The sequence below is a fragment of the Saccopteryx leptura genome, chromosome 1 (genome assembly GCF_036850995.1).
Source record: "Saccopteryx leptura isolate mSacLep1 chromosome 1, mSacLep1_pri_phased_curated, whole genome shotgun sequence".
In the NCBI taxonomy this organism is placed as follows: domain Eukaryota; kingdom Metazoa; phylum Chordata; class Mammalia; order Chiroptera; family Emballonuridae; genus Saccopteryx; species Saccopteryx leptura.
The window spans coordinates 140,751,395-140,767,870 of NC_089503.1; the positions used below are offsets into that span (position 1 = coordinate 140,751,395).

The window sequence follows — 16,476 nt, forward strand, 5'->3', positions numbered from 1 at the left end:
TGATGCTTTTTTGTTTTTAAGCCAAAAGTGAAAAGTCTTTATAATATTAGGTATTCAACGTTTGGCCTGTGTTGAATATCCTTTTTGTTTGTGTAGTCTTTCTACACTCTCTTGTATGGGTAATTTGGCTTATTTAATTGGCAATATTAAATTTGGACTTCACTAGATTGAAACTTTTAATTTGTTTTTTAGGTGCATAAATTAGGGTAGCAAAACACAGGGTTTGTACCTTAGGACCTCAGTTGATTTATCAAGATGTGTTCAGGTTTTACAAACATTAAATAATATATTCTATTTATAACAAAACAGGTCTGATAGCGTTATAAATAGTATAGTATATTTGTGAGTATACAGATTTATGTGTTAATACTAGTAGTAACTAATAAATATAAAATAAATATAAAATTGTTATTTAATGTTTTCAATAAGGCCTACCTACCTTTTATTTATCTTTATGCATGTTTAAAAATCTGTGCTTATGCAAAATTTACACTGAAATAATAAAATAACTTTGTTTTTGAAGTTAGTAGTTGAAGTAATATAGACTTAGATGTTGCAAAGCTTAGAAAAGCATTTGTTAAAGCTAATAAAATGTAATTTTTTTGTTTATATAAATAAGGTGTAAACATTATTTAAAGAAAGCTTTAAAATGCATTTTGCATTTCATTCATGTTTAGAGATATGTTTAGATAATATTGTATAGAGGTTTATCTCTGCGAATCTGGTTGTCTTAGAGTTTTTTATCACTAAAACCTAGCATGGTGATTTTGAAAATTTACTCCATGTGTTGTTTTCAATTTAGCATGACTTTGTATACTGTGTTTTAAATTACTTTTGGAGAATTTATAGTGGAAATGCGTAGCCAACTAATTATGAGGAGTTCTTCTAAGATAGCTCTGTATAGTCATCATTTTTAGAAATAATTTGGGGATGTGTGTGTAAGAGAGGACCAAGAAAAATGCATGGAAGTTGCATTCTTATCAAAACTGATTAGAATTCAGTAATTAATTATGGAAGATTGATGTACTTATTTCAGAATAAACTTTTCAGTCATAGGAATTTTTTTCCCAGCATCTAAGATATTTCAGTGTTATTGTCATTATTATTAGGCAATTAAAATATTTATAAGCAACACATTTAGGCATCAGCTATTCTTCAGATAAGTATACATAAATTGGTTCTAAAAGTCAATGGTTTAAAAGATTTTCTGAGACTAGGGAACTTTTTTTATCACTTATCCAAAAAAATGTTAACAGTTTCCCAGTGCATATTCTTTGGACTGGATTCTTTTGGGCACTTCTGACTTTGTTAGTGATGTGCCATATTAACTGAGTAGGTGTAGGCTTCTTTTTAAATTGAAACTGATTACATGTAGTAGATTTTAGTTTATTTTCTGTCTACTTGAATTTAAATGGAATTTATTGGAAGGATTATCAAAATTGTTTGCATCACAAGTAGGTAGTTTCAATAACCGGATAGGGGCACTCAGGGAGCAAATTTCAATTCGCACATATTTGTTTTTTCTTTTTCTTTTTTTTGACTTATTTGGTTATTTGCCATTTCTGGGGATTAAACTTTAAAAAATGTTCTTCTTTTCTGTATCTGATGTTCTGTGTGCTATTAGTGATGCAGCCAACACGAACGGTTGTCATGTGTAACACAACTTTCGATCACCGCGAAAACACCGTCCTGGGAAAGCGTCCATGCTTGATATCGTTTGGTTCATGAACATTAAGTTTCCAGTACAGGTGACCCATAGCTCAAAGTGTTAAATAATTGTCTACATTATTCAATTTTTAAAATAATATTCCATTAATGAGATTGTTAGTCTTTGAAGTTTTGCTCACTTTTATTTTTCCTAGTAGAGCAGGATAAAAGGAAAGACTTAAGTTCTAATTTATTTCTTTGTACGGATCTGATAGATAGATTCATTTATTATTATTATTTTTTAAGTGCAAGGGGAATTGTAAAATCATAGTGTAAAGTTTGTGTGGTGTTTCTGCTTTCTGTAATGTTTGGAACTTGCCTCTGCAGGTAAAATCCCAGAGGAATCCAAAGCCGTCTCTTTATTGGCGCCTGCTCCAACTATGACAAGTCTGATGCCTGGTGCAGGCTTGCTTCCCATACCGACCCCAAATCCCTTGACCACAGTAAGTACTATATACTGTCTTCTAAAAGGATGAATGTTGAACTGTATAATCTGTTGAATAAAGAGCTTAGAAAATTTTTATTTTAAATGGAGAGGATCTGAATTGTGTACGTAATTATTTCCCCTCACGTTTTCACTGACTTAAATTGTCTTTTGAAATTGTAATTGGAAATTTATGTAAATTTGAGAACTAAAATTGGTTATTCACTAGGAAATCAGTTTTGAAACTCAACATTTTAGATAGCACAGTGAATTGGAGAATCTAGGTAACTGTATTTCCTAGTTCATGAAGACTACATTTATTTAAAAAACAAGAACTGATTCACAACCTGGTAAAGGGAAAAATAACTCAGAAGGATTTGTCTGATTGAGAAAATGTAACAAACGCAAAGCATTTTTTCATCAACTCTGTTTAATGCCTCCTCTGTGATTTCTGAGTGGGTTATAAAAAGATATTGCTGTTATTAAACTATTGGGGTTTTTTTGTTTTATAATATATTTTTGTAGATTTTTTTTACAGAGACAGAGAGAGAGAGGGATAGATAGGGACAGACAGAAAGGAATGCAGAAAGATGAGAAGCATCAATCATCAGTTTTTCGTTGTAACACTTTAATTGTTCATTGATTGCTTTCTCATATGTGCCTTGACTGTGGGCCTTCAGCAGACCGAGTAACCCCTTGCTTGAGCCAGCGACCTTGGGTCCAAGCTGGTGAGCTTTGCTCAAACCAGATGAGCCCGCACTCAAGTTGGCGACCTCGGGGTCTCGAACCTGGGTCCTTTGCGTCCCAGTCCGATGCTCTATCCATTGTGCCACTGCCTGGTCAGGCTATACTATTGGTTTTAAAAAAAGGGCAATTTTCCTTCCAAAAATAAGCCTAAGGCAATATATAAATCTCACCTTAATTGAAAGTTTTATCTAGCTGTGTGGTGCTGGATTAATAGGGAATGAACTCATAAACTTTATGATTGTAGTTAATTTATCCAGGTTACAAAGTACTTTCTGAAACTTTGAAGTGGAGGCTCTAAAAAAAAATTTTTTTTTAAAGGTCCTTAAAATTTTTATATGACATTGTGCTGGATACCTACATTGTGATTTATAGAGGGAAATGCTTTTTAATTCAGTGGTTGATCATTTGTATTGAGCTTTCTAGATATTTTATTGTGTGTATATTTTAATATGTTAATTTCTGGGTCACCCCCCCACCCCAAATATTTTCTTGCTATCTGATTCGTTGTCCTAAGGTGAAATGGTTTCCTCTTAATTCAGCTATAGTAATCTGTTACTATAAAACTTAGTTTATGAAGAATAATTTTATTATTATTATTAATTTTTTTTTTTTTGTATTTTTCCGAAGCTAGAAACGGGGAGAGACAGTCAGACAGACTCCCGCATGCACCTGACCGGGATCCACCCGGCACGCTCACCAGGGGGCGTCGCTCTGCCCACCAGGGGGCGATGCTCTGCCCCTCCAGGGCATCGCTCTGCCGCTACCAGAGCCACTCCAGCACCTGGGGCAGAGGCCAAGGAGCCATCCCCAGCGCCCGGGCCATCTTTGCTCCAATGGAGCCTCGGCTGCGGGAGGGGAAGAGAGAGACAGAGAGGAAGGAGAGGGGGAGGGGTGGAGAAGCAGATGGGCGCTTCTCCTGTGTGCCCTGGCCGGGAATCGAACCCGGGACTTCTGCACGCCAGGCCGACGCTCTACCACTGAGCCAACCGGCCAGGGCTATGAAGAATAATTTTAGTTAGAAAACAGAAGAAAGGTTACTCATTGTATTTTGGCTCCTGGCTACCTCTGTGATCTTTTTTCCTGTTTCCCAGGCTTGCTGTACTTCAGCCACATTGGCTTTACTGGTTCATGGACATGCCGAGCACATTTCTACCTTAGAGTTTTTGTACTTACTCATCTTGGGCCTAGAACTTTATTTTCCAGACAATAAAAAGGTTTACTTGTAAATTTTCTGTTGAGTGAAGCTGTTCACCAGTTTTCTATTTAAAAAGTCATATGTTTAGGGAAGCCAGAGTTTCTATGTCAGAAGGCAAAAAAGTATTACATCTGGAGGCCAGATCATCTTTAACCCATCAAAGACCAAAAGGGTAACTAAATATTATATTTAGGTTCCTTAGACCAGGGCTAGAAAGTAGATTAATCTAAAGAAGGGTAAATGTATTATTGCAGAGCAGCCTCACCCAATAGAACTTTCTGCCATGATGGAAATGTCTGTATCTGTACTAGTGAGTGTGGGAGCCACCAGTAGTTGACCTGTTGAACACTTGAAATGTGGCTAGTGTGACTGTGGCACTGAATTTTAATGAATTAAAAGTCAAATAACCATATGTGATAGGTGCCTACCATATCATAGGTTTAGAAGAACAGTATAATGAAAACTAGAGAGAGATAGGAAAAAGTTTCTAAAATAGATCTGATTGATCTTTAAATTTGAAAAAAAAAAAAAGAGGTTGAATTAGACCTATGATTACTTGTCCCAGTAGAGAAATTTGCCAGGTCAAAAGGATTAACAAAGGGGAATACCTGGAAAGGTCTATTCAATGCTTTAAATCCATGCAAAACAAGCAGTTAGACTCTAATTTGTGATTTAGCTTAACTGTATATAATTCTCTTGCATAGAAAAAAAAAATAGAAATTTAAGGTGTGACCCTCTACTGTTTGTGTGCCTTAGTCCATAGAAGACAGGATTGGGGAAGAGCAGTGTGAGTATAGAAGCAGCACATGGAGAGAGGCTAGGTTGAGAGGGTGGTAGCCATGGCTCACAGAGATCATTCACTAGTTTTGAATTAAGGTATTTTCTACAACTTTATAGTAACTTGAAATGGTGATGGTAAGCAACAAATCTAATACCTGTTAGTAGCAAGCTGTCACAATAATAAGTGCTCTGAAGGAAAACATATGGTAGAGAGTTAAAGAAGCTTCATATAAGGTCAGGGAAGGCCTCTTCGGGGGATTATTGAACTGATATTGAAGGATTCAGTTGGTAGAAGGACGGAGAAGAGCTTTCTAAGCAGAAGGAACACCAAGTGAAAAGCTGTAGTTAGGAAAAAATTGTGTGTTCAAGGTACAGAATGGCAGTCAGTATGGTTGAAACATAGTGAGTGAAGGGAGGGATAGATAGGCCATTGACTGAATAGGGCTTTTTAGACTATGGAAAGATGTTTGAGTTTTATTCTAAATGTAATCAGAAGCCACTGATGAGTTTTAGGCAGGGTTAAGACGCTGTTTGACATGTTTTTAAAAGCTCACACACTGGTTGCTATGACAAGCATAAGTGATACTACTTTCATCAACTTGTATTTTCACCTTTTGAGGAAGTATTATTACTTAAAAGTTGTTGAATAGTAGTTTTGCAACAATATTACAATATGCAGTCAATGCTCAAAATTTTCTTAAATCACATACATGGAAATGAAAACGGTAGTGTTTTTTTCCTTGAAAGGTCTTTTTGTTAATTCTCCAAAACTTCCCATTTTCTTTTTTTTTTTAATTTATTTTTTTATTTAGATAATTAAATTTAACGGGGTGACATTGGTCAACTAGAGTTCATAGATTTAGAGAAAACATCTCCACATCATTTGGACAGTCAATTATGCTATATACCCATCATCCCAAGTCAAATCTTCTGTCACCCTATATTTTGTTTCTCTTTAAGTCTATCCCTCTCCCCCTGCCCCCTCCCTCACCTCCCTTCCCCTCCCCCTGGTAACCACTGCACTCTTATCTATGTCCATGAGACTCAATTTTGTGTCCCACCTATGTATGGAATCATACAGTTCTTGGTTTTTTCTGATTTACTTATTTCACTCAGTATAATGTTCTCAAGGTCCATCCATGTTGTTGTAAATGATCCGATGTCATCATTTCTTATGGCTGAGTAGTATTCTATAGTATATGTACCACATCTTCTTTATCCAATCTTCTTTTGATGGGCATTTCCGTTGTTTCTATGTCTTGACCACTGTGAACAGTGTTGTGATTGCGATGAACGTGGGGGTGCATATGTCTTTACATACCAGAGTTTATGAGTTTTTCGGGTACCCTCAACCTTTTTTTTTCATGGCACAAACACACACTAATTACTAAGGTCAGTGCCCCTGACTAAATACAACCATTTTCATCTCATGGCACATTTAGTTACTAAATTAGTTACTAAAGAAGAAGAGGTCAGGGCCCCTTTTTCTTTAGTAATTAGTTTATGAGTGTGTGAGAAACAAAGGTTGAAAATCACTGCAATAGAGGGATTGCTGGGTCATATGGTAGTTTTATTCTAAATTTTTTGAGCAACTGCCATACTGTTTTCTATAGTGGCTGTACCATTTTACATTCCCACCAGCAGTGAATGAGGGTTCCTTTTTCTCCACAGCCTCTCCATCACTTGTTATTACCTGTCTTATTGATAAATAGCTAATCGAACAGGTGTGAGGTGGTATCTCATTGTTGTTTTGATTTGCATTTCTCTAATAGCTAGTGAAGATGATCATATTTTCATATATCTATTGGCCATTTGTATTTCTTCCTGGGAAAAGTGTCTGTTCATGTCCTCTACCCATTTTTTTATTGGACTTTTTGCTTGTTTGTTGCTGAGTTTTGTGAGTTCTTTGTCTATTTTGGATATTAGGCCCTTAGCTGTTGTTTGAAAATGTCATCTCCTATTTAGTTGGCTGTCTTTTTTGTTGTCAGTTTCTTTTGCTGTGCAGAAGCTTCCTAGTTTAATGTACTCCCATTCATTTATCTTTGCCTTTACTTCCTTTGCCACTGGAGTCAAATTCATAAAATGTTCTCTATGGCCAAGGTCCATGAGTTTAGTACCTATGTGTTTTCTTCTGTATAATTTATTGTTTCAGATCTTATATTTAGGTCTTTAATCCACTTTGAATTAATTTTTGTGCAAGGAGACAAACTGTAGTCAAGTTTCATTCTTTTGCATGTGGCTTTCCAATTTTCAAATTCAGAGATTTCTTATCTTTTCTAGTTTAATTTCACATTAAAAATACAGTATGTTCTGTAGGCTGACTGGATGGTGGTGCAGTGGAGAGAGCGTCGGACTGGGATGCAGAAGACCCAAGTTTGAAACCCTGAGGTTGCCATCTTGAGCTCAGGCTCATCTGGCTTGAGTGCAGGCTCACCAGTTTGAGCATGGGGTCACTGGCTTAATCCCAAAGAATGCTGGTTTGAAGCCTAAGGTTGCTGGCTTGAGCAAGGGGTCTCTCACTCTGCTGTATCTCTCTCCCCACCTCGGTGAGGCACATATGAGAAAGTCATCAATGAACAACTAAGGTGCTGCAACGAAGAATTGATGCTTCTCATCTCTCTCCCTTCCTGTCTCTCTGTCCCTCTGATTATCTCAGTGTCTGTCACCAAAAAAAAAAAAAAAAAAAAAATGTTCTTTAATGCTTGAACTAGCCTGGCTTGTGGTGACTCAGTGGATAAATTGTTGACCTGGAATGCTGAGGTCGCGGGTTCGAAACCCTGGGGTTGCCTGGCCAAGGCACATGCAGGAAGCAACTACTATGGGTTGATGCTTCCTGCTTCTCCCTCTTTTTCTCTCTTTCTCTTCTCTCTACAAACAAAGAAATGAAAATCTTGAACTAAAAACTGAATTTAATAATTTTATGAAAGATGATTTAAAGGTTTGTCCTTTTCCTACAATAGTATAAGTAAGGGTTAAATATTTTAGGTAAACTTCACCCCTGTTTTAATTTTAGTCTGTGCATGATGGTACCCTGCTTTCACCATGTGTTAGCTGAGTAGCTTTGGGAAAATTATTTAATTCTCTCAGACTTCTTTATCTGTGGTACTGGCATAATAATAATAGCTGTCTGTTAGGGTTAATATGATAACCCAGCAAAATTTAGGTCTATAATATTGTTAACTATTATACAGTGTTGTTGAATACCCAAGACAGTTATTATTTGTGAATTCACTCATTAGCTAAACTTTACTTGAAAGTTCAAATTCAGTCATTGTGCTTTTGCAGTTAGTCATTGACATACATAGATTGGATGAAAAATTTGAGTTGTTTGATATGTACATTTCCAGTGAAGTCAAACAGCATTGCTCTGTCTTGTTTTAGACGTAGTGCTGTACAGATGTACCGCTGTACAGATGTACCTTGTTTTATTGCACTGCTCTTTATTGTGCTTCACAGATGTGTGTGTGTGTGTGTGTGTGTTTTCCTACAAATTGAAAACAATACCCTCCAATAGCAAACAGATTACAGCTCGTTTTATTGTGGTCTGAAATTGAACCTGTAATATCTCCAGGGTAGATATTTATGGTTTGTTTAACACCATGTTTTTCACATTTTGTACTTTTTGTTAAATTAGCGCCAAAGAGTAGTGCTAAAGTGCTGTCTGGCCTTTCTACGGGCTGGAAGGCTGTGAGGTGGTGTACAGAGAAAATATGTTAGGATTTATTCAGGAATGAGTTGATAGTGCTTCTGGCTATGAGTTCAGTGTTAATGAATCTGTAGTATATATAATAAGGTGTCTTTAAACAAACACACATAAAACAAGGTTATGTATTGGTTGATGAAAATATTGTGACTAGAGGCTTGTTGTAGGTACCTAGCCCTGTATTTTCTCTAGGAGAAATAATTCAGTATTCAATAATTCAGTGTTTGTGGCAACTTTATAGGATATAACTATTGCAAATAATGAGAATTGATTGTTTTAATAAGTTTAAAAGTAGGTAAAATACAAGCTACTCTGACTTGACTCTCAATAATTCTTACATATATCTGGCTTAAAGGTAGGAGTCCCAGTTTCTTCCCAATCTTGTTGAGTTGATCAGTTCTTTTCAAGGTTAGAGAATGATAGTTTTTGATACTAACTGAAAATATGTGCTTTTCTTGTTGTTTTCTTTAAGCTGGGTGTTTCCCTTAGCAGTTTGGGAGCTATACCAGCAGCAGCACTAGACCCCAATATTGCAACACTTGGAGAGATACCACAGCCACCACTTATGGGAAATGTGGATCCTTCCAAAATTGATGAAATCAGGAGAACAGTCTATGTTGGCAATTTGAATTCCCAGGTAATGAAGAATTGATTTTTTCCTTCTTAAAAATCACATAAATGAAGTAATATTTACCTGATTTTTTTTAAAAAAGAATATACTTTATTAAAATGTTTCTTTGTTTCCTCAGACAACGACAGCTGATCAGCTACTTGAATTTTTTAAACAAGTTGGAGAAGTGAAGTTTGTACGGATGGCAGGTGATGAGACTCAGCCAACTCGGTTTGCTTTTGTGGAATTTGCAGACCAAAATTCTGTACCAAGGGCCCTTGCTTTTAATGGAGTTATGTTTGGAGACAGGCCACTGAAGTAAGAAACCCTAAACAAAGAAATTTTAATGATTTTGAAAAACTTTAAAGTATTTTTGATGTAATTAAGGCTTTTTTTTTTCTTTTTAATAGTAATTGGCAATTTGTGGAAAGGAAGACTTTGTGTTAAGTATAAATGAATACCTGAGATACCATTTTAGCCTTTACGGTTGTATTTGAAGACATCTTATTTTCTATTTTATAAGGTCTAATTTAATGTTAATGTTGTTTATATACCCTACATAATGATTGTAGGTCTTTCTCCATAAACATTAACAAGTCAAGTTGTCTTTGCACTATGACTAGACAAACGGACAATTTAACAAATGGGCTAAACTTTAGAATTTTGGTAGATCCAGCATCCCAGGAAAAAGAAACTAATTACCTGGAAATGACTTAAATCAAAGATTTTGAGTTTTAAGGTTGACTCACATCTTTGTTTTCAAAATGAAAAGTTGATGCAGCCTGTCACATCCTCAAGACTAGAAATTCTGTTTCTTGCAGATTATTGAGGTAACAGTTTTATCTGAATTTCATAGGCAGTTGCCTTAGTTATATAGTTTGTTCAGGATTCTGCTGTTAAAGGACAAATAACTAGAAATGATTCGTTTTAATCTTGGTGTCAACATTTTCATTATATTCTAAGCGGTGCAGGAAAGCAGGCGTTCTGGTCTATTCAAATTGTTAGAGGTCAAGTAGTGTTGAGTTTTCTTTTCCCCTTGGTTTTGGCTTTGTTAACGAGAGAATGGCAGGCGAGAATGAGATTCAGTATGGTTTTGAGGTTGGTTTTGGTTATTCTGTATTTAGCAATATTACTGTTAATGTGCTTTTGAGCTGTCGATTTATAAGTATATGCACATATAAATGTTTGTTTCATGTTTTGTAAAAGGTGGTGTATATTTGTGATATGCTAATGTTTTTAATTTAGAATAAATCACTCCAACAATGCAATAGTAAAACCCCCTGAGATGACACCTCAGGCTGCAGCTAAGGAGTTAGAAGAAGTAATGAAGCGAGTACGAGAGGCTCAGTCATTTATCTCAGCAGCGATTGAACCAGGTAAGGCCATAGTGTTGTTACATTAAGATCTCGCAGAATCATAGAACTGCAAGGAATTTTAGAAATTATCTTGTTCAGTCCCTTCATTTTACAAACAAGAAGACTGAAACTCAAGAAAGAGTAAGTGACTTATTAATAATGTCAAAGGTCAAAGAGGTTTTAGCACAAACATTCTTTTCCAGTGATACTGAATTGAGGCACATTAGCCTGAGTCACTTAGTTTTTTATACTCTAAAAAACAAAATTAGTGCTCAAAACTGATTTGCTTAACGCAAAGTATGTTATTGTGAGGCTAAAAAGAATAAATACATTTAAAATGTGATGATTAAAGAGACACACTTTTCATCAAAGTTTTAATTTTAAAAATAAGGTCTATGATTTAGAAAAAATACACTGTTTTAGCAAGATAAAAGAACACCTGCCTCTTCAGACTTTTGTGTTGCTAACTAAAATTAAAAATCCAAACTAAAATTGTCTAGATGGTTTACATTTGAGCAGATTAGCACTCAGAATTTAAGCTTCAATTCTAGCAAAATGGAGAAAGGATTTAAAATCACTGTTATAGGAATTACAGACATGTTATAATCGTGCATTATGGCAGCAACAAACTACTACGAACAGCTGTTTATAATCATCTGGTTTATATGTACTGCTGCAGGGTGGCTGCACTCAACGAGTTTATGCAATGACTTTCTTGGATGTTTCTGAAGGATAATTGCAGAGGAGGAGGATGTACAGAGAGTAGGCCCCTTGCACTATATGTGGTACATTCCACTTGTGCCTGATTATTAACTGGGATCTTTAATTGTTCTGAGCTTACACTGCAAAGTGGTTTTTTCCTCCCAGAGTCTGGAAAGAGCAATGAAAGAAAAGGCGGTCGATCTCGTTCCCACACTCGTTCAAAATCCAGGTCTAGCTCAAAATCCCATTCTAGAAGGAAAAGATCACAATCAAAACACAGGTGAGAGTCTCTGCTATCATTTTAAATTGTTTTGGTTTTGTATTTAAAATAGGTAAGATTTCTGAGTTTTTGTCTAAATATCAGAAATTTTAGAAATTTTATAGAGTTCACCAGGAATTATGATTTCCATTAAATATTGCTTTAATTATGATACAGTTAAGAATGAAATTTTGTCTAATTAATATACAATTTTTAATTTTAGAAGTTGGTTTTCTATGTCTAGATGCTCTATTTCTCATTTAAAAATTTTTTTATTTTATTGATTTTTGAGAGACGAAGGGGGAGGGAGAGGGAAAGAGAGAGAGATGTTGATTCTATTTATTTATGCATTCATTGGTTGATTCCTGTATGTGCCCTGACTGGGGATTAAATCTGCAACCTTGGTGTATCAGGTTGATGCTCTAACCCGGCCAGGGCTACTGTTTTTTATTTTTCTAAGAGTAAAGTAGTCTTTTTACAGAACTGGCAGAAACTTTTCATATTAAGGAAAGAGAACCATGTATATAATGATGCTGAAAATGTTGCTATAGTTTCAGCCCCCCCATCTCCCCCCATCCACTCAAGGTGGGAAGTACCACCCTAGATCTTGTTTCAAGTTGTTGCCTATCTTTGATACTTTGGGACCTGAAACACAGGAGTAACTTACGGCTTTGGTTCCAGTTATTGTGCTTAAGCTCTGTTTTTGTTCTGTTTACCTTATTTTTTAGCATAACTGCTGTTTTAATTTTCTTTTTAATTTTGTTGTGTTGTATTTGGCACAAAGGGGACTTCAAAATCTAAACTTGCAACACCATCTTGGTTGCCAATCTGAAGGTGATAAGTTTTATTGTTTTTAAGATATGAAGGGGTTGTTACTGAAATGTGAAATAGTATATAGTGAATCCTAAACGCATGCTGTATGTGCACATACACTTATGTCTAAAAAGAAAAGGTAGAGGAGGAAAGTGTGTGTGTCTGTGTGTGTGTGCATGATGTGGGGGTATTAGCAAAGGAGGGAAGAGTTTGAGGGAGGGAACCAGTCTGTTGCTCTATGTTGAACCTCACCAGCAAGCTCAGTGTAGTCTGTATTTGTATTGTTTGAGGAGATTGAAACAATGAGATAGGAAAATATGATATTCTTTCTTTGACTCGAGTAGAATTTGTGTCTTGCTATTTACTGACATATATTTCTCTGTTGCTCTTAATTTGCAAATATCTCTTTTGGTGTGTGTTCTTACTGTCTTTTCCTTCAAGGCCTTACAGTAAGGCAAGTTCAGGTCCAAGTGAAGGAAGTTGTTTCATGTACAGGGAATGATGCAGTGCAGCACAAGCCAGAACTGGAGAAGGAAAGGGGTATAGAAACAGTGGTACTTGATTGGGGATATTACCATACATTGACAGGATGTGGTGAACGTAAAGGAGATCAAGGAAATACAGAATTGAACTGAAGAATAACAACTTCTTTTCTGAGGAAATAGACCAAAGACCTAAATTTCATTTTATGTTGATTATAAAAGCCAGGCACCAACTCTAATATCTCAGTGGATTTCTAAGGCTAGAATAAAGCAGGACTTAATGATTAACATTGTTTTCTTGATAACCTCTGGGAAGCTTTATCTCTTGGGGCAAATAATGTAACTACCCATTTTAAGTTTTTTGCTTTTTATCACTTTAAATATATTTGGATATTTTCCCCTCCCAAGGGTTGGGGGAGGATTATTCAGTGTTAATTATGGTTCTCATTCATGGGAGTGCTTTCTTGTAGGTATATATAACTGTGTAGCATTATAAATTACTTATTCTTAGCATGCATACAATTGACTCCTGAACAACATGGATTTGAACTTTATGGGCCCACTTACATGTGGATTCTTTTTGATAAATATATAGTCAGCTGTCATATCTGCAGGTTTAGGATTTTTCATTAAACCAACCACAGATTGAAGACAGTATTTTCTATCCACAGTTGGGAATGCATGAATGCGGAAGGCCAACCATATGTGTTATTCCATACTATTTTGTATAATAGACTTGAGTATTTGCAGATTTTGGTATCTGTGGTTGGGGAGGAATACAGTTCTGGAACCAGTCCTCTGTGGATAGTGAGGGATGACTGAAGTTTTCGGGGAGTCAGGAAATTTTCTACTGTGGAGGGGTCAGCATCCCCCCAACCCCTACATTGTTCAAGGGTCAACTGTATATACAAGTATCTTCATATATACATATGTATACATGCATATATGCACACATACACACTTTTGTAAGCATGTACTATTTTGATACATGATTTATAGAAACGTAGCTTTTACTAAGTTTTTAGAGTCATATATAAAATGGGGATGTAAAATGCAACATAGGGGATGATGTCAATAATCTAATAACTATGGTGCCACATGTGTGTGAGATATATGGGGATGATCACTTGGTAAGTTATGTAATGTCAACTCACTGGGGCATACACCTAAAACTAATATAATAATGTAATAAACTAACTGTAATTGAAAAATAAAAATGATTTTAAAATGGAAAAAAGAAACTACTTATGGAATCCAAAGACATTTTACTGATGACCTCCAATCTAAGTATCCTGTCTCTTGAGTAAACAAGGGAATAGTTATCTTCACCCATCAGATAGTAAATAAACTCATTCTCAAATGCTAAAAAAAATTGGAAAGAAAAAGAAAAGAAATACATAAGAGGATTAGTTCTGTTTAAAGGAAAAGAAGAAAACCCTTACCAAAAAAAATTTGACTTAAGGATCTTGACATGGAAGTAATTTTCCGCCAACTCGTTAAGGCAGAGAAATGGCAGGCATTTCTTGTCTTCCCCTTCCCTGCTGGTAGGATTTGATACCCTCAGCTTTGGCTCTGACCAGCTAGACTTAGCAGGTGTGTGGGTTGCAGGAGCCCTGCTCTTGAAGGCTCACCCTGTTCTGCATTCTCACTGTTCTTAGGTGCTTCTAAAGCCTCCCCTCACCCTTTCCCTATCCCTTCCCCTTCTTATGTTACATGGGAGGAAGTGGTTTCTTGTCACTGTGATCTTGGTTAGGACTAAGGTGATGTGCTTTCACTTTGTTTCAAATTTTTATGTTTTTCATAGGGACAGGGTTAGGAAAGGTGGTAGTACTATAATTATTATATTTTAAAGATAAGTAACCTTTACAGACCAGCATAGGAACTATTAAGATATTTTATAATATTTTATGGGAAACACTGACTTACAAATGATATTTGAAGAAACATGATGGTAAGTTGGCCTTTAATCACAGTTTAATTTATAAATGCAATTTTACACATTTCTCTAAAATGAGTACTGCTAACCATTACTCAGACCTTTAACTGGTTGGGTTAGATTTGCTCTTGATTTGAAGATTTTAGTATTCCTAGTCAAAAAACTTGTAAGTGACTAGAGAATGAGTTAGCAACACTGAAAATATTTAATGTCAGAATTAGAATACAGTATTTATTCCTGGGCAGTAATTTTCAAACTCTGAGGACCTACAGGGTAAGGTAGGAAGCCAAGTGATAGTGCTTTTTTATTACTAACTTTATTAGGGCTATGCTTAAATATTTAAAAGGCGTTTCTTTGCTTAATTAAGGTTGGAAAGCACTGTTTGAGTAAAATAAAATTATTTATATTTTTAGCAAGGTTAACTAGAACAGAAATCTTAAGCCTTTTTATTAAGTACATAGAAGCAAAGGCTTTTTATTACATTACCCTATTGTGGACATCTGTAAGTGAACTAAAAATGTTTTAAGTTTTGCATTTTTGCTTTAATACCTATTACTTGATTTCTTAGATTATTAGTGGTAAAAATTCAACAAATTATGAATTATTTAAAATGTAGTATGAAGATAAATGTATATTTTTTAAAGACATAATAGATGGGTGGTTCAGTTGAAAACTAGCTATTGGAAACATTTTAACTGAAAAATGTGCTTAAAATACAAGATTTCATTATTGAGGGTTGTCTAGAGGGTTTTCTGGTTTCATAGTATACCACAAGCATTTAACTATGTATTTATTTATATATATATTTATAAATATGTATATATGTATATATATTTATCTGTATATGTATATATATAGATATTTGTTTTAATTCATGAAAGTATAACTCAAGATGAGTTTTAATTATATAAAGCATACTTGTAGAAGTTCATCTGACCTCCTTGGAATCCATTAAAGATAGAATTTAAAGTTTTCATTTATTATTATTGATGATGGTATTGATAGTTAAGAATTTTAAGCATTTTCTCTGTGCCAGAGACTGCTAGAAAATTAATTTTACATACATTATCTGATTTAATCCTCATGACAGCCCTAGAAGATGTAGATATAATTCTTTTTATTTTATTTTTTTATTTAAGCAATAGGAGGAGAGATAGACTCCCTCATGCATCCCAGCTGGGATCCACTTGGCAACCCCCCATCTGGGGCCAATGCTCTGCCCATCTGGGACCCATGCTTGCTACAGAGCTATTTTTAGTGCCTGAAGCAGAGGCTCCATGGAGCCATCCTCAGCACCCGGGCCCAACATGCTTGAGTCAGTCAAGCTATGGTTGTGGGAGGGGAAGGGGGGTGTAGAAGGAGAAGCAGATGGTTGCTTCTCCTGTGTGCCCTGACTGAGAATTGAACCCAGGACTTCCACACACTGGGTTGATGCTCTACAACTGAGCCAACCAGCCAAGGCAGTTATAATTCCTATTCTGTGGTAAAATGAAAAAGCTTAGGCTGGGAGAGATCAACTAGCCAGAGTTCTCATAGTTATTGTGTGTCAGAGCTGAGTGTTAGGGCCAGATTGACTCCAAAGACAGTGAGTCTTATCACTTTAAGGTGATATTCATTTAATTTGTTATATTAGTGCAAAGTTCCCAGGCGAATTCATTATGAAAAAAAATCACATTACATAAGCAGTTATTTCACTGGGGAAGATGAGCCAAGAGAATTTCACAATTGGAATAGCAGTTATTTTTCCTTCAAGAATTCTAGTA

General features: G+C 35.6%; 1 protein-coding gene across 4 annotated transcripts in view; it reads left to right on the plus strand.

Moving 5' to 3' along the window:
* SREK1 (splicing regulatory glutamic acid and lysine rich protein 1) overlaps window positions 1-16,476 on the plus strand; it is a 63,675-nt gene that overhangs the window by 19,464 nt on the left and 27,735 nt on the right. For 2 of the 4 annotated variants that reach the window (XM_066376219.1, XM_066376209.1), the window contains exons 3-7: window positions 2,035-2,150; window positions 9,029-9,193; window positions 9,306-9,484; window positions 10,412-10,542; window positions 11,389-11,503. In XM_066376219.1, coding sequence (XP_066232316.1) covers window positions 2,035-2,150; window positions 9,029-9,193; window positions 9,306-9,484; window positions 10,412-10,542; window positions 11,389-11,503 — 706 coding nt within the window. Of the gene's footprint in view, window positions 1-1,624; window positions 1,749-2,034; window positions 2,151-9,028; window positions 9,194-9,305; window positions 9,485-10,411; window positions 10,543-11,388; window positions 11,504-16,476 lie in introns of those variants that run through there. The other 2 variants (XM_066376228.1, XM_066376237.1) reach the window with 2 other exon arrangements.